The sequence below is a fragment of the Enhydra lutris genome, unplaced genomic scaffold, assembly GCF_002288905.1.
Source record: "Enhydra lutris kenyoni isolate GAN:26980312 unplaced genomic scaffold, ASM228890v2 scaffoldscaffold19, whole genome shotgun sequence".
Taxonomy (NCBI): Eukaryota; Metazoa; Chordata; class Mammalia; order Carnivora; family Mustelidae; genus Enhydra; species Enhydra lutris.
Window position 1 is genome coordinate 2,361,807 of NW_019154103.1, and position 27,179 is coordinate 2,388,985.

A 27,179-nucleotide genomic window follows, 5' to 3' on the forward strand; every position below is an offset into this window, starting at 1 on the left:
CATTAACATAAGGATAAACATTTTTGTTTTGGGTCTTTATTTTTGGCTCAATAAAGGCCAAGTAAAGAAGCATAAGAAAGCATGCTTTCTTAGAAATGTAAGGGTCTATAGGTGATTTCCAAGGGAAGTGTACATTTGAGAGAGCCAACTAAAGTTTGGAGGTCAGAGTTAAGTTAGTCTTAACTAGTGTTCTCTGCCAGGAAGTCTCATTTGAATCTACATGGCATTAAATGGAACTGGAGAAATGGGTTACTCTGCCTAACTATAAACAGTATTTTATCTTTTTAATTTTTATTAAAAGAAATTGAAAGTATAAAAACAAGTTTACCACAGCGACTCTGGTTTCATAATCATTGGAAATCTGGACACAAACTTCTTCCGCTCTTGCTTGACAAGCTCGTTCTACCACATCTTTCCACTGTTTCTGTACTATGGATCTCCAGCCTTTCCAGACTTTCTTCAGTAAAGTTCTCTGGAAGTACTGGTCAGCTAGTTTACCTTCATAGGCCTAAATGAAAGTAATATACAACCTCAAAAACACAGTAACTGGTAAATATATTGGCAGTGATATTAAAAAACATAATGAAACCCTGAGGTAAGCAGTGTATATACATTATCATCTAATCCTGTATAATCATATTATTCTCATTTGCAGACAGGAGAACAGGCTTAGAGAGAGGTTAAGTAACCTGCCCAGGTCACACAAATAGAAAGGGAAAAGCCAGCCTCACCTCATTTCAGAACCTAAGCTCTTATCCTTACATCACTGCTGTATGCCACCCATCAAGTTAGGAGGAAAAAAAAAAAAAAGAAAAGAAACGAGTAACTTGACATTGGCATTATGAGTCTGTATCACCTTTCAGCTGAAAGCAGGTCTAGGCGAAGGACAGAGTGGCTGCAAGGCCGAGAAGGTGGGGCCTGTGGCTTTACATGCCACTGCTTCCTCTTCCACCTGGTGGCCACCGCCATAAGCAAGGCTAATTTAATTCACACACTTTGCCATCAAATAGAGTGCCAAATAGATCCAGATAGAAGCATATGCCAGTCTTCTTTTATCAATGGATTGAAATTCTTCTGAAGTAGTTCCAGTTTCAATTTTCTTAAATTTGAAAAGCTATTCAAAAACTGATGGTAGCCTCAAGTATTTCAACTAACATTTAAACATAATATATTCTCATCATTTCACTTGATAAATAACTTTTAAAATATGGCATTCTCATTTAAATAGCTCGTTTCAATATGTGTAGGTTAGTGTAGAATTAATCTACCAGGATTAATAAAAAACAATGAAAGCATAAGAAAGTATCCTTTAAAGAGAAATCCTGTTCCATAATAGAGTAGCCTTTTCCTTAAGTATTAATTTCTTAGAAGTAAACGCACAGAGATCATTCCATGGCTCACATGAACATCAAATAAAACACACATACACACACACACACACACACATCCATCCCCTATACTCTTGAGTCTCTATACTGTCTTCTTGTGGGATATACATAAATTCTCATACTTTTCCACTTCTGATATTGTAACTTACTATTCTTGGTTTATATTTACTCTGCTATCCTGATTCAGCTCTTATTAAAATAAAGATGTTCAAGTTTAAATTATAAACAAACTAAAGAATTTTTAAGAAGCTATATAGACACAGTTTTCTTTGATTCTCATCTCTAAGGCAAGTCTACACAATAAACATTCACACAATTTTATAATATATTGATACAATACTGCCTCTTTATGAAGAAGATATATTCAGGCATTTCTGAAGGAGAAACAATATGATATGTTAAAGATTATAAATTCTTTCTCCTCATAATCACATCTGACATTAAATTTGTTAAAGGTATTCCATGACATGGGCATCTATTAGTCAGGTAAGATCCTTACTAACTTACTACAAAGTGGGAAATGAAAGATCAATTGATCTATAAAAGAGGTGTTTTCCCCAAACTATACTAAAATTCTTTGAAATAAGAGCGACATTAAATTATAAATTCATTTTGATTAGAAAATAAATCTTTCTTTAGCTTTAACAATAACTCTAAAATGTGATCCTAAACCCTTTTGAGTTTCAGAAGTCTAATATCTGTCAGTTATCATTTTGTTTTTATACTTACATCCTGTCTGCATTTAACATGGCCAATTCGCCAGTGGAAGAATGTTCTCATCAACTCTATCCTTTCCTTTTGCTTCCCTATGGCATGAGACAAGCTAGAAATCACCTGTAAATAGCAATTAACTCAATTATTGTGTTGTTACAATAATAGTAATTTGTAAAGTGATTTTCTCATTTATCAAAAAATGCTCAAGAGAATACTTATGCATCACTTGTATATTCATCCAGTTAACCTCTTTATTATCTGTAAAAAGGCCAAAAACCTTGACTACATGAATGCACTACATATCAATGAATGAAAAGGAACAAAAGAAAAGAAAGAAAAATCTTCATTATGTGTATCTTGGCAATCATAAAAAAAGTTTACATATATGAAAATTAATATAGTCACTGGCATTTAATTCAAGAAAGACAACTACATATTTGAATATTTTGCTACATATACACAAAGTCCCTGTTCACTAGACTTGAGGGTAGCGACCAGCGTTTTAAACATCTTTCTGGTCCCTAAATACTTTTGGTACTTTGGATTAGAAGTTGCTAAGGATTTTCTAGATTCAACAAACTCAAAAAAGCAAACAACAGTTATACTATAATGTTCTTCTTCAGTTTTTCCTGTTCTTTTTTTTTTAAACCTATGAAGACTTTTAAATTTTAAAACGATATTCTCTCTTACAAAGAACTGAGAAGCCGAAATATATTTTTTAAATTGGCCACATTAAAGCAAGATTTAGTAAATTGGGCATATTTACTGAAAGACATTTATTCTGGCTCTTCTTCAAATAATTTTCAAAAGTGGAAAAGGGTATACATGCTAAGACATTAGTAATATTCCATTTCTTGAGCTCTATAATGGTGCATAGCTGTTTATCTTACTCATTTTCAAACTGGACCCATGTATACTCTTTTGTGTGTGATACTTTGAAATTGAAAAATATATATTTAAAATATTTTGGGGCGCCTGGGTGGGTCAGTCAGTTAAGTGTCTGCCTTTCTCAGGTCATGATCTCAGGGTCCTAGGATTGAGCCCTGTGGCAGGGAGCCTGCTTCTCCCTCTGCCCCTCCTGCCTGCTCATGCACTCTCTCTCAAATAAATAAATAAAATCTTTAAACTTAAATATTTTAAAACCTTAGGAAAGAGTTTTGAGGGCAATAGAGAAAATGACTGATGTTAGTATCTATTGTTTCAAAAAAGTAAATTAAATGTTTGATTTTATATAATACCCTGAACACCAAAATAAATATATATTTTTAAAAATATATAATCTTTATCTAGTTCATTAAAACAGTAAATGCTGCATCTGCAGACAAATAGCTGGCATTGTCTCTGAAAACCACCATGGTGGGGGAAGGGTGGGAAAAACAGTGGATATATTGCCCATTCTGCTATTGAAGGTGCTGTCGTGAGGTACAAAATTAGTAAAGACCGGAACCTTACTCTTTTGTTCTTAAGATCCTAAAAGAAAGTGAAGTACAAAGTATTCTCTGTGTGGGGTGTCTGGGTGGCTCAGTCTGTTAAGCATCTGATTCTTGATTTCAGCTCAAGTCATGATCTCGGGGTGGTGACATTGAGCCCAGTGTTGGGCTCCTCTCTGGGCGTGGAACCTGCTTGAGATTCTCTTTCTCTCTCTCCCTCTCCCTCTGACTCACCCACCCTTTGGGCACTTGTGCTCTCTCTTTTAAAAAAAAAAGTGCTCTCTGTGTCTGTAATAATAGGAAAAAATTTTTATCAATGAATAAAGACATAGCACAAATAAAATGTGATATACTTAAAATGGCCCCTAAAAACACAGTTTAACATGGGGGTAATGCTGGTTCCATGATATTCTCTTAAGAACAGTTAGGAAGAAAAAGACTGGGAAAAACAATTAAGTGTCCCAATATTTAGCATGCACTTTTAAAACTTTAAGCACTCTTATGGTGGTGACAAAGATTAAATGACATGACCCTGGCATGTTTAATAGGATGGATGTATCTTATTTCTATGCATCTGGGTTTTTTTTGTTTTTTGGTTTTTTTTAAAGATTTTATTTATTTGACAGACAGAGATCACAACTAGGCAGAGAGGCAGGCAGAGAGGGAAGCAGGCTCCTCGTCAAGCAAAGAGCCGGATGCAGGGCTCGATCCCAGGACCCTGGGATCATGACCTGAGCTGAAGGCAGAGGCTTTAACCCACTGAGCCACCGAGGTGCCCCTCTATGCATCTGTTTTTGTTTTTTCCAGCTTCTGAAACAATCTTCCCTTTGTATCTTGTATGACCTAAATAATCCGTTCCTGGCATTTATTACCTAGCAAGATCTTTATTGCATCTCACTTAAAAAGAAATGTAAAAGTGAAGACCTCATCTTTTCTCCCGATGGAAACTTCATAGGCTTTTTGCAGCTCCTTCAAGCTGTTGATCTGGTTGCACAGTTGTTTTAAGTGTGCTGCATGTTTTTCTTTCTCTTTTTTCATTTCCATTCGGTGCCAGTCAATAAAATTAAGTCTCCATTTGCTTAGTTCAGATATGATGTTTGTCTGAAAAATAAATACACCAGCAATTAAGCAGTTTGTTTAACATTACTTCTTAAAATTACACCAAAATTAAGAAACATTAAAGATAATCAGAACAAGCAATCAATGTAAGAGCTATTTATAAAAATCCCTAATGAAAATGTCTTCAAGTTCAACAGCCGTGACTGTTGTTCTCAGTTCACATTCGCCATACTAGGGAAATGAATTTTTTTCCTATTTTAAGTTATTTTGTATGAAACCTTGTTGTTCTTTAAAAAAAAAAAACTTCAGGTCTCCTTCACTAGTAAACAGATACTTTGTTTATTCAAGGACTTCAATGTCCATATTAAGATGGCCCAGGGAAAGCAGAAATGTAGGCGTATGGCCGAGGCTCAGCCATAGGACTGGGAAGTTACTTAGATAGAAGTGGATAGTGGAAACCATGGGACTGATGCTTTCTTCCCCGAAATCATTTATCACAAAGGACATCTTACAACAAACTGCTGAATCTGACCGCTTTTCACCCTACTGACTGGCATAAGTAAAAATACCAAATAATTATGTTATCAAAGAAACTAGGTAACAATATGATTATCTGAACCTAGAACAAATTAAATGACTGGCAGTGGCTACTCCACTGGACTTGCACCACGATTAGAAGGATGAAACCTGTTCCACGGGGGAAAAATGGTAACAACTATACTGAAAGATTATTTCTAAAATATATAGTTTTAAGTAGTAGAGAAATATAAATGCCATAGAACTCTCATGACCATAATTTCACTGTGAATGTGAAATCAGTTGTCTCAAACTATGTTTCAGAAAAACTGTCATTTTCTGCATTATATATTAAATAGCAAAAAAAAAAAAAAAAAAAAAGAAAAGCCATTTCTGTAATACTTTGTTTTATTTAGAGGCCAATAATATCACTAAAATAATCAGATTTTATAGTCTTAGCAGTTATACACCATGGTTGCTCAAAGCAGCTATAAAATGAATACACGTTGCTAAAATATGATCTTGTGTTTCCTACAAAAGGAGACGTTTCCCTTCATCACAGCTATGATATGGTCAGGGTTCACTAGGTGTCTCTGTCACACATAGGCTGAGTCTTTAAAAACATCTAAGAAATCCAGTGGAAACCCATAGTAGGTCTTTCTACTAAAAAGTATGCTATTCAAAGTATGGGTCCTGAACTCGCAGAATCACCTGGGAGCTTGTCAGAAATGCATATTCTCAGGGCCCTGATCAAGACCTGCTGAACGACAAGCTGCTGCTTAACACGATGAGCCGTATGGATATTAAAGACTGAGAAATACAGATTTAAAACACTGGACTGATCTTCTCAGGAAACTCTTTAGTTTTTAGTTCTTTTCACAAAATCTTTTGATTCAAAGAAGACAGTGAGTAGTGGGATCACGAGCAGAACTGTTATCCTACATATTAAACAACTGTAACTGAACAAGTGTAATACCTTAAGCCCTGAACTCCAAAGATCCAGTACATTTTCCATCTTCTGAAGGTTTTCATCTGAAGTAAGAAAATCGCTCACAATGATTTCATGGACGTCTGCATGACTAGAAATAGATGCTGGTGAGGAAGAGTCACCTAAGAGGTTAGAGCTGAAAAAATCCATGACAGGGTGTGAGGGTTTCCTCGGTGACGACACTGGCGATGACCCTGTAGAAGAAGGAAAGGTATTGTGGTCAGGCTGGAGGACGGATAACCCAAATGTAAGGAGTTCTAATGGAGGGTGACATGTCAATTACTCACAGAGGTGGAATAAAATGCAGAGAAATGACCTCTCAGTGTACTTTTAAACTGCTCTTAGGCTGAAATTAATACTGTAATTTTAGTCCTGTTACTGATTCAGGACTGACAAGCATGAGATGCCTCCCCCAAAATGACCTCTGTCCCAATCAAGGATGCTTCATATATCCAGTTCCAGTGTGAATTGAAGGTATTATCATCTGCATCATATCAACATTTACTAAGTGCTTACTATGTTCCTGTAATAAAAGTGTTGTAAAGATGAGCTCTCCTAATACATGCTGCTCTGAGATACAGGCATTATTATCTCCACTTCACTGATGAGGAAACAGGTTCAGAAAGGGTTAAGCAACTAACCAAGGTCCCAGTGGTTGTATACAGGTCATTACTACTTTATGTAAAACACTGGTATGGGTTTTAACACGACTAAAATTCAACTCTCTAAGTATAAGGAGACTAGTACATACTAGTACAGATAATCAGATAATCAGTTGTAAGGCACACTGTTGGCCTTCAACATATGGGTGGAAATATGTACATATATATGCATACATATAGGTCTATATATGTATATACATAATTCCCACCCTCTGCCCCTATACATGGTGGAAGGGTGGGGGATAGAGGGATGGGTGAAAGAGCCAGAAGAACTGGCATCTCCTTTTAAAAAGCAAAAAATAGAAAAGGTTACTCTTTTATCACATGTGCATGTTGGAATTAGAGACTATTTATCATCATTTCTCACATACTTCACTTTTGTTATGAGGGTCCTAACAACCAAGATTAAAAGCACTCCCTATCTAACTTAGTGAATGAGATGAGTCAAACAAAGATAAGGCTAGTATAGAACTTGTTACTTAAAAGTAAATCAAGAATTCTTTGTGAAAGGAAAAGTCATTCCCTATTATATATTTTTACATAAACAATTTATCAACAAATGGTTTACGATAGTCAAATATGAGATACTACCTACCTATTCTGAAGAATAATCCCAAAGAATAAAAGCAGAGTGACAAAGTATATGAATGTTTTCTTTCACTAGATTTCACCAAGATCAGCACTTGTGGGAAATGCAAGAGGCTCTGCTTTTTTTTAATTTTTTTACCTTTTTAAAAAGATATTTATTTATTTATTTATTTGACAGAGAGAGAGAGAGAGAGAGAGAGATTGATCACAAGTAGGGAAAGAGGCAGGCAGAGAGAGAGGGGGAAGCAGGCTCCCTGCTGAGCAGAGAGCTCGATGCGGGGCTTGATCCCAGGATCCTGAGATCATGACCTGAGCCAAAAGCAGAGACTTAACCCAATAAGCCACCCAGGCGCCCCTTTATTTTTTATTTTTAAACATATATTCACTTTTTAAAAATAGAATCACATAAATGAAGAGCTTGAAATGTCCCCCAGCGATTACACTGCCCAAGCCTTTTATTTACAAGTGAGGAAACTAAAGGGTAAAGATATTTCTTATGCGATGGCTTAAATGGCCCATACATTATATAACATTGAGTCACAGGGCAAGGAAAATGTTCTATTTTAATTATTTTAAAACATTCTGTGTCAAAGGAAAAGTTTCAGTCTGGTGCTAGTATCCTTTTATAACCTCTGTAACACTTGCTCCTCTCTCCTTTCAACAAAGAAAAAGCAGACTTCGGGCTGAACACAACACATTCACCAGCGGTATTCAATCAAAACTTAATAATTGTGTTTTAGTTTCATTTATTTTTACCACTGTTTTCTTTTATAAAAAGGGCATATGCGAGTTTTATGCTATAATCAGCAATGGCACATACAAATTTTCCTTTTAATGAATTTAAGCGAAAAATGAATATATCTGAAGAAAAAACGCAAAAAGAACAAGTGGTATGAAGATAGGACAAAAATCATATACAAATGCCTGAATGTTGGGAAATAACGCACTGGTTCATGAAAACATTTAAATGGGCCAAACTCTCTGACATCCCAATAATTCTTCTAAAGGATTTGCCCTCTAACCTAGCAGTTTTAAGAAAGGATGCCACACACTGTAATAAATTAACCTGTTTTAATTGTAGTATTTTGGAATTTTATGAAATTATTTTAAACAGTTATTAGTTAATAAATTAGCAACAGCAACATTTAAAAATCCTGCCAGTAACTAATATGCTGATATCATTCCTCTTACTACACAAATGTTTTTCACCAAACCACACAATATCATATACTAATATAAAAAGAAGCTAAGGAAAAGTCATACCATCTGTCTTTGAATGACTTGAAATATTTAAATCACATCCTTTTCCAACTTCCATCCTTGTTTCTCTTACTACAGGGCTATTTCCTGCTGAAAATAAAATAAAAAAAAAATTTTTTTTATTAAACCAAACAACTCTCATATTAAATGCCTAAATGCACATCCCTAATTTAAGAAGGTAACAGTATCTAAGATTTTAGGACAAGCAAAATACAACATGCTGGGGAAAGAGGAACACTAAGTCAAAGAATAAGAAGAAAGAAAAAAATCTGAGTCTAGAAAACATCTTATTGTATTATCAGGAAGCTCAACTTTACCCACCAAGTATAGATGAAAGAGAATTCAGCCTATATAGCATTCAATTCATACTAAGAGACTAAGTGGAAGAATGACATTAGAAATTGGAAAAAGCTGTGCTATATTATAACACAGGTATTTCCAGGTGCCTGCCGCTCTTCACTAGTTGTAATCAAACAAAAATGACAGCGGTTCCCCCAGAACAGGGACTGCCTCACTTCCACCTTAGGAACCCTCACTCAATATATGGTGAAAAGAAAACAGGAAAACTTCACAAGGATGTCTGTGTTTGAGGCTTATGTATACTTTACCAACCTCCACATAGCCTTATACCAAGCAACAGCAATACCAAGAGGAGAAAATGGGATGATAAATTTATAAATTCTAACTAAGTCTACTTGTGAACTGGGATATCTAAATTCACTGCATGTTGTACGCTTAGATCTCAAACTCTTTGTGAAAAAGGCAGAGTATTAATGAATAAATACTATCTTGCATGCTAGAAAAGAACAGGGGTCTTGGATCCCAAGTGATGACCTTGAAAGGTTGGAGCTGGGGCAAGGAAAGGAATCCCATATTGTGTCACTGGGAAACAAGATTTTGCTGATCACCAAAAGGGTAGAGACACAGAAGGCAAACACATGGATTGATTATAAAATATTTTATGATAGTAGGCAGCACTTCGGTTTGCTCAGCAGGAACTACAGGCTGAGGTACCCAGTGTAATCAAAACATGGTCAAGATCACTAATGAAGAATGAATAAATCCCAGGGTCCGATCTCTTAAAATCAGTTAAAATTTTGGGCAGAAAATGTTCAGTGTTAGAATGTTTAGTGGTAGGTTCTGGTCCTATTTGATGATCCAGTGCAGTAGGCTGAAGACTGAAGAGCAATGGAAATTCCATGTCTACAGAGGGAGAGGAACCAAATACCAGGGCTGTAATTTCCCATAAACCCACAAGCCCGCTGACTCTGAGTAGGCTGTGTCCTGTACCTTCAAGGAGAGATCCTTGGAGTTAAGACTATTTTTGGTACCTGCCCATTGCCAGGCCCATCTTAGGAGGGCTTTCTGTGCCCTTTTAAGGAATATTTACTTAGGGTGAGCTGTTTCGGATCTTGTACTTTACTGAATACAGAATGGATAGGTGAAAGGAGGTTTATCCTCCTTTTTCCACCTTCCATTCATCTATCAGTATACTTCTTGGTATGTATTAGCTTTCAATTCTGTTCCTGACATAGTCCAAAACGGGTTCATCTTTGTGGTGATAATCCAAACAGTCTGCCGACAAAGTCCTAGCAATGGTTCATAAACTTAAGAGGTTCTGAGGGTTACCTATCTTTAATTTGGGGCCCTGGGCATTTAGTTTCCAAAATAATCCTGGTATATAACCGACTGGAGTAAGTAGAGATGCAGTATATTCCACTGAGCAACATATAATGGCTACCGTGTTGCTTTAACACTATTGTTTTTCATAAAAGTAATAGTCCAACAAAGTTCATATAAAAATCCAGCTGTCATATAAGAGGCAAGAGTAACATTAAAATGGAAAAAGTTCCCCCCAGATGATAGTGATACACAGGACTGAGAAGAATCACTGGAGAAGCATTTTTGCAATCCTAGGTCAACAGCATTAATGAGCTCATAACATCTTAAATTAAGAGATATCTTTAAAAATATACATAACCTTGATTATGAAGAATATCATCAATTATAGTAGGAACCCGCATATCTGGTACCACTTCTCCCTTAGAATGACATGGCTGTAGAGCACCTGATTCAATGTTTGGAGTCACGATAGCGTAACGAAGCAGTTCTTCATACTCTTCCTATGAGAAGCCAAGAACAAAGAATGTATTACAACAGTCACAATGGATATTCAGGCAAGGAACAATAAGGCCCAATTAAAAATGTTCTCTACTTCACTTCTCAAAATAGTATTCCCATGTCATAAGGAATGTGTACTTTCTTAAAAACAGGACAAATCCAACAAGTAAACCTACCCAGATTGCTTCCAGTGATAGGACCTTAGTACACAGATTCCTTCAGTATGTCAATTTAGCAACGGTGACACAAAGGTAACCTAAAGTAGGTGCCTGAAGCCAATCAGCAGCTCCAAGGCAGAAGAGCCCTCCCTCCAAGGCAGCTCCTTGCAGGTGGGCAGAGACACGGTTAGCCACTTGTCTGCTTTTCGGAAACCTAGTTTGAAGATGTTGCTCCCAAACACTCCACAATAGGACAGTCTAGGGATGAAAAGGAGTTGGATCGTGGCTTTCCGACAGCCACGATCCAAAAACAGCCACTCAGCAACAACCCTGAGTCTCTTTTCACAGCATGGAAAGAGTATAAGGGAAATATTGGAAGAGAACAAATACTGAAGATAAAAAAAGAATATGAATGCAAACCTGTTCCATTCTAGCAGCTGACACCTTCATGGCACATGAGAAAGGAGCGATAAAAAACAGAGGAGACAAAGTGTAGACCTTATGCAAATATTCCTTAGGTTTAAAAAAAATTAGAATTTCCTAACATAGATACTTAGCTATTTCTTTAGCCAAATCAAAAAAGGATACCTGTGAAGTAAAAAATATAGTGGAACTTAGTCTCTATTCACAAGGGATTGGTCATAATGTAACAAATATTCCTACTAAAAGGAGTCATTTCTAAGAGTCTTATGCACAGACCCAGAGAATATCTTTGTATTATAAAACTGGGGGGAAGGTTTTCAAGAATGTTAAATGTTATTATTCTAAAGGATTATTTTGTATTAATTTTTCTCCATAAGAAGTTGTTTAGCTCAGATAGAGAACTATCATCTTATTAGTCATAACTGTTTTATTATTTGGATTCACCTTCAGTTTGAAGATAACCAATGGTCAAAGCTACCTCTTCGAAGGGTCCTAGTCAATACCTGCTGAAGTGAATTAAGTGAATTTTGTCTAGTATTATATATATATATATATATTATATATATATATATATATATATATAATATTTTATTTATTTGACACACAGAGAGAGAGAGAGATCACAAGTAGGCAGAGAAGCACGCAGAGAGGGAGGGGGAAGCAGGCTCCTGCTGAGCAGAAAGCCCTATGTGGGGCTCAATCCCAGGACCCCGAGATCATGACCTGAGCTGAAGGCAGAGGCTTATTAACCCACTGAGCCACCCAGGTGCCCCTGTCTAGTATTATATTTAATAAAATCATTATGATATGATATAGGTATTCAAAAATTAGCAATCTTTACTTTTTCCCTTTGGTTTTCTATGAGTAAGAGTATTTAACTGCCCACCACACTCAAGTTTCGAGCCATGGTTGTATCACAGTTAACAAATTAAGTGTCTTGGAACTTGGAACAAATGTAACTGCACTCAGAGTTCTGTAGTTGAACTACCTTGAATACTGCATCAGTAGGCGATATCAATGCATTTCAAACTAGCTTCCAAGGAGGTGTTTCAAGGGATCCACAATGTTTTCTTCAAATTTCATTTTTAAGCTATTTAGCTCTTTTAGAAACAGTAATAAAGGGAGCATGCGCTAACAGATATACCATAAATGCTAAATTTTAACAGGCCCAAAAAAGTATAAATTCTTAAATTTTTGTGTTGGTTGGAATAAAGCTGCTTCTCCCATTGATGTACATGTCAAGGTCTTGTCAACGTGTCACGGATTAGATTGACTATAGCTCTGCACAAGTTTATTTTTTGTTTTGAATTCACATCTGTATATCTATGTTCACGTAACTTGTACAGAGGAATGCACAACTGTAACACATGTGGCCACAACAATTTCGAACCACTCAAACTCAAGCACATCTGATGGCTCCTGTCCCTCCTTAAACGAGTATTGAGCTAGCAGTGCAGTAGTAAATGACTTCAGACCATGTTACATGCTTATCATAATACAAAGAGTTTCAGCACTTATTCCAAGTTTGAGTCTTCTGGGTGCTTCTTCTGTGATTTTTTAATTTATTATATAAAGTTTGAAGAAGCGACAGATTTTGTTGGTGATTGAACACTGAATCAAAAATTTTCTATCAATCCTTTTTTATACTTTGGATCAGTTTATTTGAAGATGGGATATGCTTTTAAAAAGCTACCAATTTTTCATAATGCATATAGAAACTGAATCACTATGTTATACACCTGAGACTAACATAACACTGTGTGTCAACTATACTAAAAAAAAACCCAAAACAAAACAAAAAAGCTACCGTGTTCAACTACTTATGTTAAAAATTAGAATTTTCTTGAAACAAGATGGGACTGGGGAGGGAGACAAACTGTAAGAGACTCTTAATCTCAGGAATCAAACTGAGGGTTGCTGGAGGGGATGGGGGTAGGAAGGATGGAATGGTTGGGTCATGGACACTGGGGAGGGTATGTGCTACGGTGAGTGCTGTGAATTATGTAAGACTGATGATTCACAGACCTGTACCCCTGAAGCAAAAACTATATTAATAAATATTATATACGAATATATAAATACATGTGTGTGTATATATATATATATATATATACACACACACACATATACATGTGTATATGTTAATAAAAAATCTAAAAAAAAAGAACTAGAATTTTCTTGATATCACATATCCCAAATAACATATAGAAGCAAAAAGGTCACTTAAGCTCATCAAACTATGCTGGTCTTCTATTATCCATTAACATCAAATGTGCATTCATAAAAGCAGCTTCATTGTTTTTCCTGAGTCTGTGAGAAGTGAATGTCACAAATTTGCATTTATAACATAAATCTATACAATTATATTTCTGCTTTAGCCTTTTCCTACTGGAATTTGAAGTAAAAATGTTTTGTAAAGATGGTTTATGCTGGCAAATGTTTGAAAATTTCAAGTCTTTAGGGTAATTAAATGTAAAGAAGTGACCTGGTTTCAGTTTCAGTCTTGATTTGCATATTTAACATAGATTACTTATAAAAAGTAAATGTTAAGTCATAGCAAACACAGCTCTTTACATGTCACGGCTAAGGGCAGAAGAGAAACAGATACTCCAAAGGGAGAATCATTAGAAAGAAAATTCAATCATCAGAATTTGGGGTGTGGTATCAAACTCTGCATGGGGCCCCCCCACTCAGCAGAGGGCTTGCTTGAGATTCTCTCTCCCTCTCCTGCTACCCCCCAAAATAAATAAATCTTCAAAAAGAATCCCCCCTTCATATTGCCATTGTCAACTCCTTTGTTAGAGATGTCCTCTTCATAATAATAAACACGTCTTAATTTTAAATTTACATTTCATGACAGAAAATAACAGTCAGTATTTCACATGATCCTATCACCAAGGCAGGGGGCTCTTAATAGAGAAAAAGCAATTTAGACCATCAGAGATACATTTAATTTTTATCTTGACAAAAATAACTATAATTCTTAAAATAGATTTAAATATTATTTTTTTAATTAAATTTATTTATTTGTCAGAGAGAGAGCATGCTTACATTAAGCAGTGGGAGCAGCAGGCAGAGGGAGAAGCAGGCTCCCCATTGAGCAAGGGGCCCAAGACGGAACTTGATCCCAGGACTAAGGGACCATGACCCGAGCCAAAGGCAGACACTTAACCCACTGAGCTGTCACCCCAGCATCCCATAGATTTAAATATTCTTATCACTTATCACTGAGGCAGGAGGCTCTTATTAGAGGCTCTTATCACTGCCACTGAGGCAGGAGGCTCTTATTAGAGAAAAAGTGATTTAGACTATTACAGATACATTTAATTTTCATGTTGACAAAAATAACTAGAATTCTTTAAATAGATTTAAATATTCTTAAATTTGAAATATTCTTAAATCTTAAATTCTTAAAGATTCTGAAATCTTAAATCACATCAGTTTCCCAGTTATTACAATAAAAGGAAATACCCAAACAGTTTGATAAACTGAAGCCATACACAAGATAATCTACTGGTTTCTATAAACCTGAGTCAGTCCTAACAAAACACATAAAATTTCAAGTTCGGTAACGCCCTGCCACAGAGAAGTATAACAGTCCAGTAGCAGCTGTTTTCCTTTTATTCCTTTAAGTTACTAAAACCTCAGGGTCTGACCGGGGAAAGGCCACCCAGCAACATTTCTCAACCTCCCCTTCAGCAGGTATCAAGAGACCTGGTCTATGAGGTCCAGGTAGAAATGATGTGTACAACTTCAGGTCATGTCCTTAGAAAGGAAGCTTCTTGCTTCCTTCTCATGGGTTAGAGGTGGTGGTGAGCTAGGCACCCAATGATACAAACCTCTTCAACACCCTAGGGCATGGCAGAGCAACACAAGAAAGAGACTGGGTCCTGGGGTGACCTCAGGACTCTCTATCAGCTCTGACTTACATGAGTCTATGTATCAGCTCAGGCTTTTAAGCAATTCACTTAAGCAAATATTTGGTTCCTGTTAAAGTGGCCAAAATAACACACTATTATACTTCCCAAAGAGCCAAAATAAACTTTTGATTTTGGCTGAGAACATATAAAAATGTGGCTGTTATAGACTGAACGTCTGTGTCCTCCCCAAATTCATATATTGAAACCTGACTCCCCAGAGCAGCTATATTTGGAGATGGGGAAGCTAAAGTAATTAAGGTTACATAAGGTCCCAAGAGTGGGGCTGATATGTTAGGATTAGTGTCCTTCTAAGAAGAGAAGACAGAGAGTTCTCTCTCAGCCCATGCATGTGCACTTAAGAAAGGCCATGTTGAGGACTCAATGAGAAGGCAGCTCTCCGTAGGCGAAGAAGAGAGCCCACCAGAAACGGACCCTGCCAGACCTAGCTTTGGTACATCCAGCATTCAGAACTACAAGAAAATAAATTTCTGTTGTTTTAGCCACCCAGTCTATGGTGTTTTGTTGTGACAGCCCAAGCAAACTAATATAGTGACTATCCTGTATTTGTATTTTGAGGTCAATTAACTTTTTATTTTATTAGTAAATGTATTATTTTTTATTAAAGTATATCAATACCTAGAAACAATAAAGGGTACTTGAGGTTAATGTTTTTTTAATGTTTTGCTAACTTTGTACTTTATTATAGGTTTGTGATTACATATAATTTGAGTTGAAAACCGAGGAAGTATTTAAATTTTTGGAGAACTGAAGACATACTTTTCTTAGTTTCTTTTGGGCAAAATTTAGACCATTATATTAACTCAAAGACAAAGATTTCAGGGAAAATGGAGTATGGTATTTAAAATTACTGCTGTAGGAACGCCCGGGTGGCTCAGTGGGTTGGAGCCTCTGTCTTCGGCTTGGGTCATGATCTCAGGGTCCTGGATCAAGCCCTGCATCGGGATCTCTGCTCAGTGGCGAGCCTGCTTCCTCCTCTCTCTCTGCCTGCCTCTCTGTCTACTTGTGATCTCTGTCTGTCAAATAAATAAATAAAATCTTAAAAATAAATAAATAAAATTATTACTGTAGTTTTACTTTTGCATCCCTTCTTCCCTTTTGAACCTGGTTGAAATGTATGAGGTCAATTAACTTTTTTTTTTTAATTTTATTTTTTATAAACATATATTTTTATCCCCAGGGGTACAGGTCTGTGAATCGCCAGGTTTACACACTTCACAGCACTCACCATAGCACATACCCTCCCCAATGTCCATAACCCCACCCCCCCTCTCCCAACCCCCCTCCCCCCATCAACCCTCAGTTTGTTTTGTGAGATTAAGAGTCACTTATGGTTTGTCTCCCTCCCAATCCCATCTTGTTTCATTTACTCTTCTCCTACCCCCTTAACCCCCCATGTTGCATCTCCTCTCCCTCATATCAGGGAGATCATATGAGAGTTGTCTTTCTCTGATTGACTTATTTCGCTAAGCATGATACCCTCTAGTTCCATCCACGTCGTCGCAAATGGCAAGATTTCATTTCTTTTGATGGCTGCATAGTATTCCATTGTGTATATATACCACCTCTTCTTTATCCATTCATCTGTTGATGGACATCTAGGTTCTTTCCATAGTTTGGCTATTGTAGCCATTGCTGCTATAAACATTCGGGTGCACGCGCCCCTTCGGATCACTACGTTTGTATCTTTAGGGTAAATACCCAGCAGTGCAATTGCTGGGTCATAGGGTAGTTCTATCTTCAACATTTTGAGGAACCTCCATGCTGTTTTCCAGAGTGGTTGCACCAGCCTGCATTCCCACCAACAGTGTAGGAGGGTTCCCCTTTCTCCGCACCCTCGCCAGCATCTGTCATTTCCTGACTTGTTAATTTTAGCCATTCTGACTGGTGTGAGGTGATATCTCATTGTGGTTTTGCTTTGTATTTCCCTGATGCCGAGTGATATGGAGCACTTTTTCATGTGTCTGTTGGCCATCTGGATGTCTTCTTTGCAGAAATGTCTGTTCATGTCCTCTGCCCATTTCTTGATTGGATTATTTGTTCTTTGGGTGTTGAGTTTGCTAAGTTCTTTATAGATTTTGGACACTAGCCCTTTATCCGATATGTCATTTGCAAATATCTTCTCCCATTCTGTCAGCTGTCTTTTGGTTTTGTTAAGTGTTTCCTTTGCTGTGCAAAAGCTTTTGATCTTGATAAAATCCCAATAGTTCATTTAGGTCAATTAACTTTTTAATTGGGGGCAATTATCACTAGATTTAGCCAATTCAGCTTTGCTCAATCAGAGTTATTTTATTACAACTTCCTGCCTGATATATCAGTTCTATGTACATATTTAAAGGTATTTAAACAACTATTTTTGTTTCATTTATGTAGATATGGGGCAAATGGGCTATTTTATTTTTAAAGATTTTATTTATTTACTTCACCTCCCCCAATCTCAGACACCAGTAGCAAGCCCAAGCCTTCCTGGAGCTCAGGATGGGTAGGTCTAAAAGTTCCAACTCTCTAAACATGTGGTTGGCTCCTCAGCAACCAGCCTCTATCCTCAGGTGGGGTCCAAAAGTCACCTGGTAGTGTAACACATTATCACTCTCATTATTTAAGAAATTTCAAAGGTTTCTGACACTGTGTGCAAAAAATAGGGATGAAGACCAAAATATATTTATTATAAATCGCAATATCAAAAGTATAAATGAGTTAATCAGTTCTGTTCTAAAGGAAGTCTGGAAAAGTTAGAGATAAAAACTTCAGGAAAGCACTGTTACCTTAAAAGACAGCACTAGGTAGAAGTACATCCAAACGGAAGGCAAGGATGAAACATGTACATAACAATTCCAGACTACTTTTACCCTAATAAAAAGTCACAGCTATTTTTTCAATAGCTTCCCAATTTCTAAATCTGTAATTTCAACTAAAGGAACACATATGTTTCATAAAATATCTTCTTAAAACTTTTCTCATATTAAGTGTCAAAAACAACTTACTCTATTGAAGCATAAACGTGACATCCAGTTTTCCCCTTGCAACTGATATAACTATAAAATTCAAGCTATGTATCAGGCTCTCACACTTAAAAATCTACTCTAGAAATCCGAACCCACATTTCCAATAATAAACATTTAGAAATAAATGTAAAAGAGTTCATTAAAAAAACACACCATTTATCTGTCACCATCCAGGTCCTGCGCAGCAGAATGTGCTGAACGTTGTAGCAACAGGGATTAGAACCTCGAATAGAACACGAGGGAATCTAGGTCCCAGAACTCTGGATGGTTTGATATTATACTAATTTGCATTAAAGTGAAAGCAGCATTCAGAAGAGAGATCTATAATGAGAAAACCTTCAGAAAAAAGTTTCTTGAGATTTCCAGCTTCTCTCATTGTGCTGTTTGAATCTTTTGCATGAAAAGTGAAGAGTTCATGACTATTTTCTGAAAGGTTCAAACAATGTAAGGTATGTGTGTCCCAAAGTCTGTGAATTCTTGACATCTGATATTATTATAATTTGATATATACTATATATAAAACATAATTATAAATGTAAATGGCATGAATAAGGGAAAAATGTATTCCTAGTTTTCCCTCATATTGTCCCTTGTTTAAAATAGATAAGTCACGACAAATTTAGACATGTCTTCCTACCTGAAGATCTGAAGAGACAGAACTGCCCCGCTCAGAGTCATTCTGTAAAACGGGAAGTGAGTCTTTCTCCTCATCTGATGACATTCTACACAAACACTACAACATAATAGAAAATCACTTGATATTTTAACTAAAATAACATGTTCCTACATATACACACATCCTATTCTGTAAATAATAATCCCGTGAAATGTTAAAATCACTCAACATATTGAGCACCCACAAATAACTAAAAAAAAAAGTAAAAGACTCAATTCCCAACAGCAGTGAGTTTTTAATATAGTCAAGAAGATGACACAAATCTATGAAAGGTTAAAGAGAAATGGGAGCTTGTCAGACACATCCACAGTGGGGTCTGTTGAGAACAGACCACGATCATTGTACTTTTTTTTTTTTAAGATTTTATTATGTATTTGAGAGGGAGAGTGAACAAGAGAGAGCACATGAGGTGGGGCAGGGCGGGGGGAGCAGAAGGAGAAGCAAGAGCTTTGTGACTCCCTGCAGAGCAGGGAGCTGGATGCAGGGCTCGATCCTGGGACCCTGGGATCATGACCTGAGCTGAAGGCAGATGCTTAACCAACTGAGCCACCCAGCGTCCCATGATCAGCGTTCTTGAGCAATGTGTGGCAATCTGTGTGCTGTATGTTTTCCTGTAAGATAATCGTGCAAATGCTTTGTGCAAATGCTTTTGTGCAAATGCTTTGCTTGAGAAATTTAACATTTGGGAATATGTGCAAATGCTTTGCTTGAGAAACTTAACATTTGGGGATATTTTAAGAAAAGCAAGACTGTACAGAACAATAGATTCCTACATGCCACAGAAAAATTGTTAAAAGCCTTAACCAAAAAAATAAAATTTCTAGTAAACAAATTATTGTTTGCACTTTTAGTAAACAAATTATTTAAAGGACAAGTAGTGAGGCAGCTGGGAGGCTCAGTTGGTCAAGTGTCTGAATCTTGATTTGGGGTCAGGTCATGATCTTGGGGTCCTGGGACTGAGACCCATGTTGGGCTCTGCGCTCAGCATGGAGTCTCCTTGGAATTCTCTCTCCCTCTTTTCCCCCCTTATCCCCCTGCTCGTTTGGGTTCTCTCTCTCTCTAAAATAAATAAATAAATCTTTAAAAAAACCCATAAAGGACAAGTAGTGACTATTCAAACTATCTGAACACAGCTATACGGAAGACAATGGTGAGGAATATAAGATGAAAAGTCCTGTCCTCATGGATTATAATCTGTAGAGACAGCCAGACATACATAAAATATAAATGACTAGAGGGGCCTGGATGGCTCAGTGGGTTAAGCCTCTTCCTTCGGCTCAGGTCATGATCCCAGGGGCCTGGGATCGAGTCCTGCATCGGGCTCTCTGCTCAGCAGGGAGCCTGCTTCTCCTCATCTCTCTCTGTCTCTCTGCCTACTTGTGATCTCTCTCTCTGTCAAATCAATAAATAAAATCTTTAAAAAATATATATAAATGACTAACCCCCCCCCCAAAAAAGCTAGTACACCCTAAAACAACAGGGGTACAAAGTAGGGAGGAAAGAGTAGCTATTTTTCATGGGGTGGGATCGTGAGGGTGAAGAAGTGGAATGGAACCAGAGTAGGTTTTCACTGAAAAGATGAACCAGGTATTGAGATCTAACAGATAAAAGCTGTGAGGATGTGCTAGGCATTCGAGCAGCAGAAGCAGACAGGGGCATGGGCGTGTATGCTAGGAACATAAGTGGTTTGTAAGGCTGAAGCGAAGAGTGCAGAGCAAGGCTTGGCAAAGGATTGAACAGGCAAGGAAAGGGGCAGCCAGAACATGGAAGATCATGATCATGCCAGGTCAGAAAAATGTGTTTTTTACCTTAGAGAGGTTACTGCAATGTTTTAAACAAGTGATGACATGATTAGGCTTGTATTGTAATGTTGGCAGCTTCCAGATTTCTGGCTTGGTAATCAGACAGATAATAGTGCCACTCTCCAAGGCAAGAAATGTAGGAAGGTAAGCAGGTTGGGCAGGGGGAGGACAATGGGTTCAGTATCAGAGGAGTTGGGTATGAGGCATCTGAGACAGGAAGTGAAGCTTTAGATATGCAGGATATGGCCACAACCATTACACTATACACCAAAGACTGCCATTCACAAGGGCTACAATGTGAATGGTGCTTTCTGGAGTTAAGCAGTGAGGGAGCTCTTCCCTGGAGGTATAGGCTAGAGATAAAGTTTGAGGAATCATCAGCATAACGGGAAATACTGAACATGGGAGAGGATAAGATCACGTATGAAAAGGAGTGTCAGAAAGAGTTCTCATTCTGAGGTCCATACACCCAAATTATATGCAATATTTTTAGAATAAATGCATATGTGTATTTTTCTAGTAAGAGGATACTTAGCTTTTTTTAAAAAAATATTTATTTGTCAGAGAGAAAGAGAAATAGAAAGCACAAGCAGAGGAAGCAGCAAATAGAGAGAGAAGCAGGATTCCCACTGAGCAAGGAGCCTGATGTGGGACCTGGGACCATGACCTGAGCCAAAGGCAGCCACTTAACTGACCGAGCCACCCAGGTATCCTGAGGATCCTTAGCTTCTAATATGTGTTCAGAGGGGTCTATAACCCTAACAAAGTTAAAGGCCTATTACAGTAGTGGAAGGAGATTAAAAACTAGAAACACTAACATTTAGTGTTTCTAATTTAGCTCTTCTAAGAGAAGAGCCAGCAAAGACAGAAAAGGAAGTCAGAGTGGTAGAATTATCAGAAAGAAAAGCATCATAAAAACTTGGGGAAGGGAATGCTTAGTCAGATGCCAAAGAAAGATGAAAATTGGGGTCTCCTGAATACCGCAGTAAGGAAGTTGCAGACATTTACCTGAACAATTTCAGTGGAAGGTGAAACAGGTCTCAATCACAGCGGCCTGAAAAATAAATGAAATAAGAAAATTCAAGTAGAAAAGTCAGATACAGGGAAAAGTACAATATTAGAAAGGAAACATAGGTTGGGATTCGTTCATGGAAACTTAGCTTTATTTCATTAAGTATTACTGTGTACACGCCTGGTAAGTAAACTAACTAGCAGCATGGCTGTCTTTAGTTAAGCCAATTAGGGAGGATAAAATAAGCACACACATGCCCAGCAAGGAAGGGCTGCTTCATGGACGTCAAATCCACCACCCTGGTAACCTGGTTAATTTCTATATTCATTCACTTCTTTCAGGATGTATTCGCATGGCCTATAGACAGCAGGAGTGGAGGTGGGCTGGTGCTGATTATTCAATAAAGAAATAAGGTTGGGTCAAAATAAGGTTGAAAGGTTGGGTCAGAATTCAAAAAGAGTCTCTGAATAAGCACTGCAGCCACAAAACAACTACTGTATTTTTGGAAAATAGGACATTAAGCCTTCCATCCGCCCTGCTTTGATGCCAGCAAGGTACGACAGTTTCTTTGAAACTCTACAACCGCAGCATTTTCTTACTGTTTCTAGGTTCAGAAAGGAGAAAAATGAAGCTTGCTTTAATGGGTGGCAGATGTGAATCAGTTCACTAAATTTCCAATATTTTCTAACCCAAGATACCAGAAACCACGAGATAAGACGTTCTGGGTACTTCTCGATTGCCAGAGAAATCAAAGTACATCTTGGTAAATACCTGGCTGCTAAGGAAAGAGGGGTCCGGGAATTCAAATGTAACCCCAAGAGACAGGAAGAGTGAATTAAAGTGCAAGCTGGCAGCAGGGTGACGTCCCCGCGCTCTTCACCCATCTTAGCTGCAGGAAAGGAGAGGGGATGCGCCAACCCTGCCCCCCCGTAAGGGACTAGAAGCAGAGGACACCAGGTGTGAAGTTCTGGAAGGGCTGGGAGTTCTCTTCGATCACCTTCTTTCCCACCGTGGTTTGAATCACACTCTTAAAAAAACGTTAGCCATGGTTACTTTTCCCCTTACGTTTTAAATGACCGGAACCTATGGCGATAGGAACCGCTATACTTCAAGTACCCCTCATTCCTGACCTCTGTTCCCGGACCCTCGGAGGGAAAACGTCTGCACCTTGTGACCCGCAGAAGAGCATATAGCCCACGTCTCGGGGAAGACGCCACCGGCTCCGTACTGAGTCCCGGGAGCGGAAACCGGAGCCGAGGCACTTTCAACCCCACTCCACTCCCTCCGTCGGGGGCGCCGCTACCCACCGTCGCGGCTCTCCACAAACCCAGATGCCTGCCTCCCCTTCTCCTCGCCGCGTCGTAGCCGAAACAACAGCAGTAAAGCGGCTCCCTTGGCAGCGACCTGACAGTTTCAAACTGCAGAGAGGAATAAAAGACGGCCCTGTGCATTGGCCCCGAACTTCAGCAACCTAGGATTTGATTGGTCCCAGACTCGGGGGCGGGGCTCTGGACCGCTGCGGGGAGACGCCGGCATTAGGTTACTTAGGGAGAGCCGTGCTCCCGGCGCAGGCGTGTAACTAGGGGGCGGGGCCTCAGGGAGCCCCGCCCAGCTCCTGAGAGCTAAGTACTGCGCGTGCTCAGTTTCCGACTGCGGCTGCGGCTGCGGCTGCGACTGAGAAGGCTGTGGGAGTGCATTTGGTTAGAGCATGGCAAGCTGGGCTCTAGTCAGCCGGGGCGGTATGTTGTCAACTTTCGATAATACCCGAGGCCAGTGTGTGTGGTCCTCGTGCATAAGAATCATCTGCGTCCATAATGTCCTGCAAAAGAATCACTTGGAGGTGCTTTTTCTGACTCCCACCCCTCTCCTTGATTCCTTCCGTCTTAGAGCCAGGGAATCTGAATTTTTAACAAAGACTACCATTGATTTCGATGCAGGGTTCAGCGGACCACGATTTAAGAAACTGATGGACTAGGTTTTACTAATAACCTCAAGGGTGTCAAATTGCAAGTCGGGCCCTTCTGGCGAAGTGATTATGAACCCTGTAATAATCAGGTCATAATTATATCCTGGCTCTCTCGTCTATTCACCTTGGATAATGCTACCCACATAATAGGGCTGTAGGAAGATTAAATGAGTAAATATATCTAAAATACCTACCACACAATATCAGAACTACTAGTCTTTCAATTTGTATTGGCAACAGATGTGGTTAAAGGTATCTTAGGATCCAGGATGCAAAGGACGCGCCTCAAATCTGGAGATCAAATAATGAGATCTGGGTGAGTTTTCAGACTCCCTTTGTTACCTGGAGGGTGAGGTATCTGGTGAGGTATCTGGATTTTTTTGTTTGTTTGTTTGTTTGTTTCTGTAGATAAAAATGGCAAAACCTGGGTCTCATCTTCCTACCTGTTGGTGGAACCAGACTTCTACTTGTACGAACATTGAGGAAGAGCGGGCAGTTTCTCTGGCACAAGCTATGCTTGTGTTCCTCTGCCCAGTCTCCTCTATCCCATGATTATTATAAACAGAACACATTCCTACTAATGCGTACGAATTCATAACTGGTTGAGATTGGTGTTTTTTAATTGAATTGCCACCTGGTGATTGCATACACTGTGATCATTACGGATGCACTTATCCTTTTGCTCTCCCGCCACTTTGGCTCCATGTTGCTCTTCTTTGTCTTCTCTCTCTTAGGAGATAGATTTTATAGAAAACCACTGGTTAAGACATCTCCATTCTTCTGTGAAGCTACAGAGAGAAAGAGACCAAACCTAATCTGGATGTTATGAATTTGAAACTGATTCTTTTCTTAAGCTTCTTAGAGAAGGGAGAGGAGGGAGTTGGAGAGAGAGAATCAAGCACCCGCAAACTCACAGTAATTAAGTTGCCAGCTTGAACCCTCCATAATTATTCATTCAAGAACATTTATTTAACATTCATCGTATGCAAAACGTTTTGTTGGTGCTAGGCATACAGTGGTAAACAAAATAGACACAGTCTGCCCTCATGGAACTGGGAACCCACACATGTGAATAAAAAATTATGAATTATGTTTGAAGAGAGGGGAAATCAAGAAATGGCTGTCTGAGAACGTACATTTAAGCTGAGACCTGAGGATGAACGAGTAAAGAACTTATTTTATCTAATAAACACACATGTGTTACTATGTTCTGGGCACTCTACTCATTAACTCATTTAGTCCTCACATTATCTCTATAATATAGATGTTATACCTATCCTTGTTTTACAAATATGAAAACTGAAGTTCAGAGAATTTATGTGACTTGCCTAGGATCACACAGCCAATAAGAACAGAACTGGTGTTCCAATCAAGGTAGTCCAGACTCTAAAGTCCATGTTTTTATCACTCAGTATGTTCTGTTGAGAACAACCTGGCAGTTATGGATTGAATGGTGTCCTCCAAAAAAGATATTCAAGTCCTAACCCCTAGTATTTGTGAATATGATCTTACTTGGAAATACGGTCTCTGCAAATGTAATCAAGTTAAAATGAGGTTGTTCTGGATTGGGGTAGGGGCTAGTGTCCAAAAGCTAGTGTCTTTATAGGAGAAAGAGATACATGGAAGAAGATGGAGGTGTTACTGAGAATCAGTTGGAAAAGAAAGTTCAGTGCTGTTTTATTTTATTTTTTTAAAAGATTTTATTTATTTATTTGAAGGAGAGAAAAGGAGAATACAAGCAGGGGGAGCAGCAGAGGCAGAGGAAGAAGCAGGCCCCCCACTGAGCAGGGGATCATGACCTGAGCTGAAGGCAGACACTTAACCAACTGAACCGTGGTGCTCAAGAAAAGTTCAATTTCAAATATGCTGTCTGAAATGCCTAGAGATATGCAAGAGCACTGTCCACTAGGCCATTTGACATACATGTCTAGAGCTCAGAAGAGATCAGGACTCAGAGAAATAAACTGGGGTGGCTTTGCATATAGATCTGTAGAGGACTTCAGAATGACTCTACTTCTTCATCTCTCCCATATCAATGTCCTTTACCATGCACTCTCATTAATGGCCATTGGGATGTTAACAAACATGACGGAAGCTGAGGCTTTGAAGACACTTGTGTGATTGGCTTGGCTTTACTCTTGCCCTCTTTTATGATCATGGGAACATCCCTAGACTAGTCAGTTGGAGATGAAAGACAAGTGTATTAGACTTGATGGGCCTGGTCATCCCAGTGGAGGCCTTCCGAGATCAGTCTATAGCCAGGGGACACCCAGACAATACTTAAGTGCAGTCAAAGATGGCAGGACCACCAGGCCAGTTTGCAGAGTGTTGAGCTCAATGAACATTGACTGTTGAAAGGCACTGTGTTTTGGGTGGTGTGTTATGTAGATTTATCCTGTAAGAGATAACGGATAAGATGCAATTTAAAGCTGAGGACCTAGATATTAGAGCCTTGGGGATTGGGCAGGGAATGGGGAGAGGAACGTGAACAGAAAAGAGGGTTCAGAATGGAACCCTGGAGTCAGCTAATGTTTAGGAATTGATATCAGTGGAGGAGCAGCAAAGGAGACCAAGAAGGAGGGGCCAGAGAAGTGGGAGGAGAACCTGGAGAGGCTTCAGTAAAATGGCAGTGAAGTGACTGATGAGTTTGACAATATGGAGGCGTTTCCACAGGCCCTAAACTCTGAACTGCTGCTCTAATAATCTTTCATCTTTTAATCACCACCATTTTAGATTCGGCCATTGTTGAGTTTGGCTTGCATTGTTTCTATAGTTGCGTTTCTTTGGATCTTCTTTCTACAATTTACCCTTCATAATACTGACAAATTATCTTCTTAAAAGAACATTGCATCATATGTCTTCTTCCTCTAAAATCTTCCATGGTGTTATATGGCTTTCGAAGCCCTCCTAAACTTGGAAGATCTAGGCTGGAGTCTTTAAATTGTTCGTGTACGAGGTGTACAACTTTAGGGAAGCTTTATATCTTTCATGAGCCTAAGCCTTGTTTTTTTAAAGTTGAGAAAATAATAGAACCTCTCAAAACTAAATCTGAACCTGAACCTGAACCTGAATCAACTATCTACCTACGAAAATTATTCCCTCTTGAAGCTGGGGAGATGGCCGCCTGGTTAGATTACATGTGCCGGTCTACTTTGCAGTTAAGTGAGGCAATAGAATATGTATGGAAGTGAAATGTACTACTCCCTGAACTGGTTTTTAAGACTTTAGGTATGTTTTTTTCTGAGCCTTCTGCTTCCCCACTGTGTTGAATGATCATGTGGAATAGAACTCCTTTGCCAGTTCTGTAATATTAAAAAAACATGTTTTTTCCCTTAAAGTCACTGTATTTTGGGGTCAGTCTGTTACAGCCATCACTCTAATATCACTTCTAGGTGGGTATAGATGGATATATGATGCTGTTGAGAGGTAACATATGTGAGATTATTTAGAAATTTTTTTTAAAGTGAGGCAAA

At 38.4% G+C, this 27,179-nt stretch overlaps 1 protein-coding gene across 3 annotated transcripts in view; it reads right to left on the reverse strand.

The window, feature by feature from the left end:
- Positions 1-23,089, reverse strand: part of LOC111148312 (POC5 centriolar protein) — a 39,040-nt gene extending 15,951 nt beyond the window's left edge. Inside the window, exons 1-9 of one of the 3 annotated variants that reach the window (XM_022504811.1) lie at positions 23,048-23,089; positions 21,737-21,782; positions 18,888-18,983; positions 10,587-10,728; positions 8,609-8,692; positions 6,084-6,289; positions 4,457-4,633; positions 2,118-2,222; positions 329-508 (exon numbers count right to left, since the gene is read on the reverse strand). In XM_022504811.1, the coding sequence (XP_022360519.1) occupies positions 329-508; positions 2,118-2,222; positions 4,457-4,633; positions 6,084-6,289; positions 8,609-8,692; positions 10,587-10,728; positions 18,888-18,971 (978 nt within the window). In that variant the 5' untranslated portion in view covers positions 18,972-18,983; positions 21,737-21,782; positions 23,048-23,089. Of the gene's footprint in view, positions 1-328; positions 509-2,117; positions 2,223-4,456; positions 4,634-6,083; positions 6,290-8,608; positions 8,696-10,586; positions 10,729-18,887; positions 19,129-21,736; positions 21,783-23,047 lie in introns of those variants that run through there. The other 2 variants (XM_022504809.1, XM_022504810.1) reach the window with 2 other exon arrangements.
- Between the last annotated feature and the right edge of the window lie 4,090 nt (positions 23,090-27,179).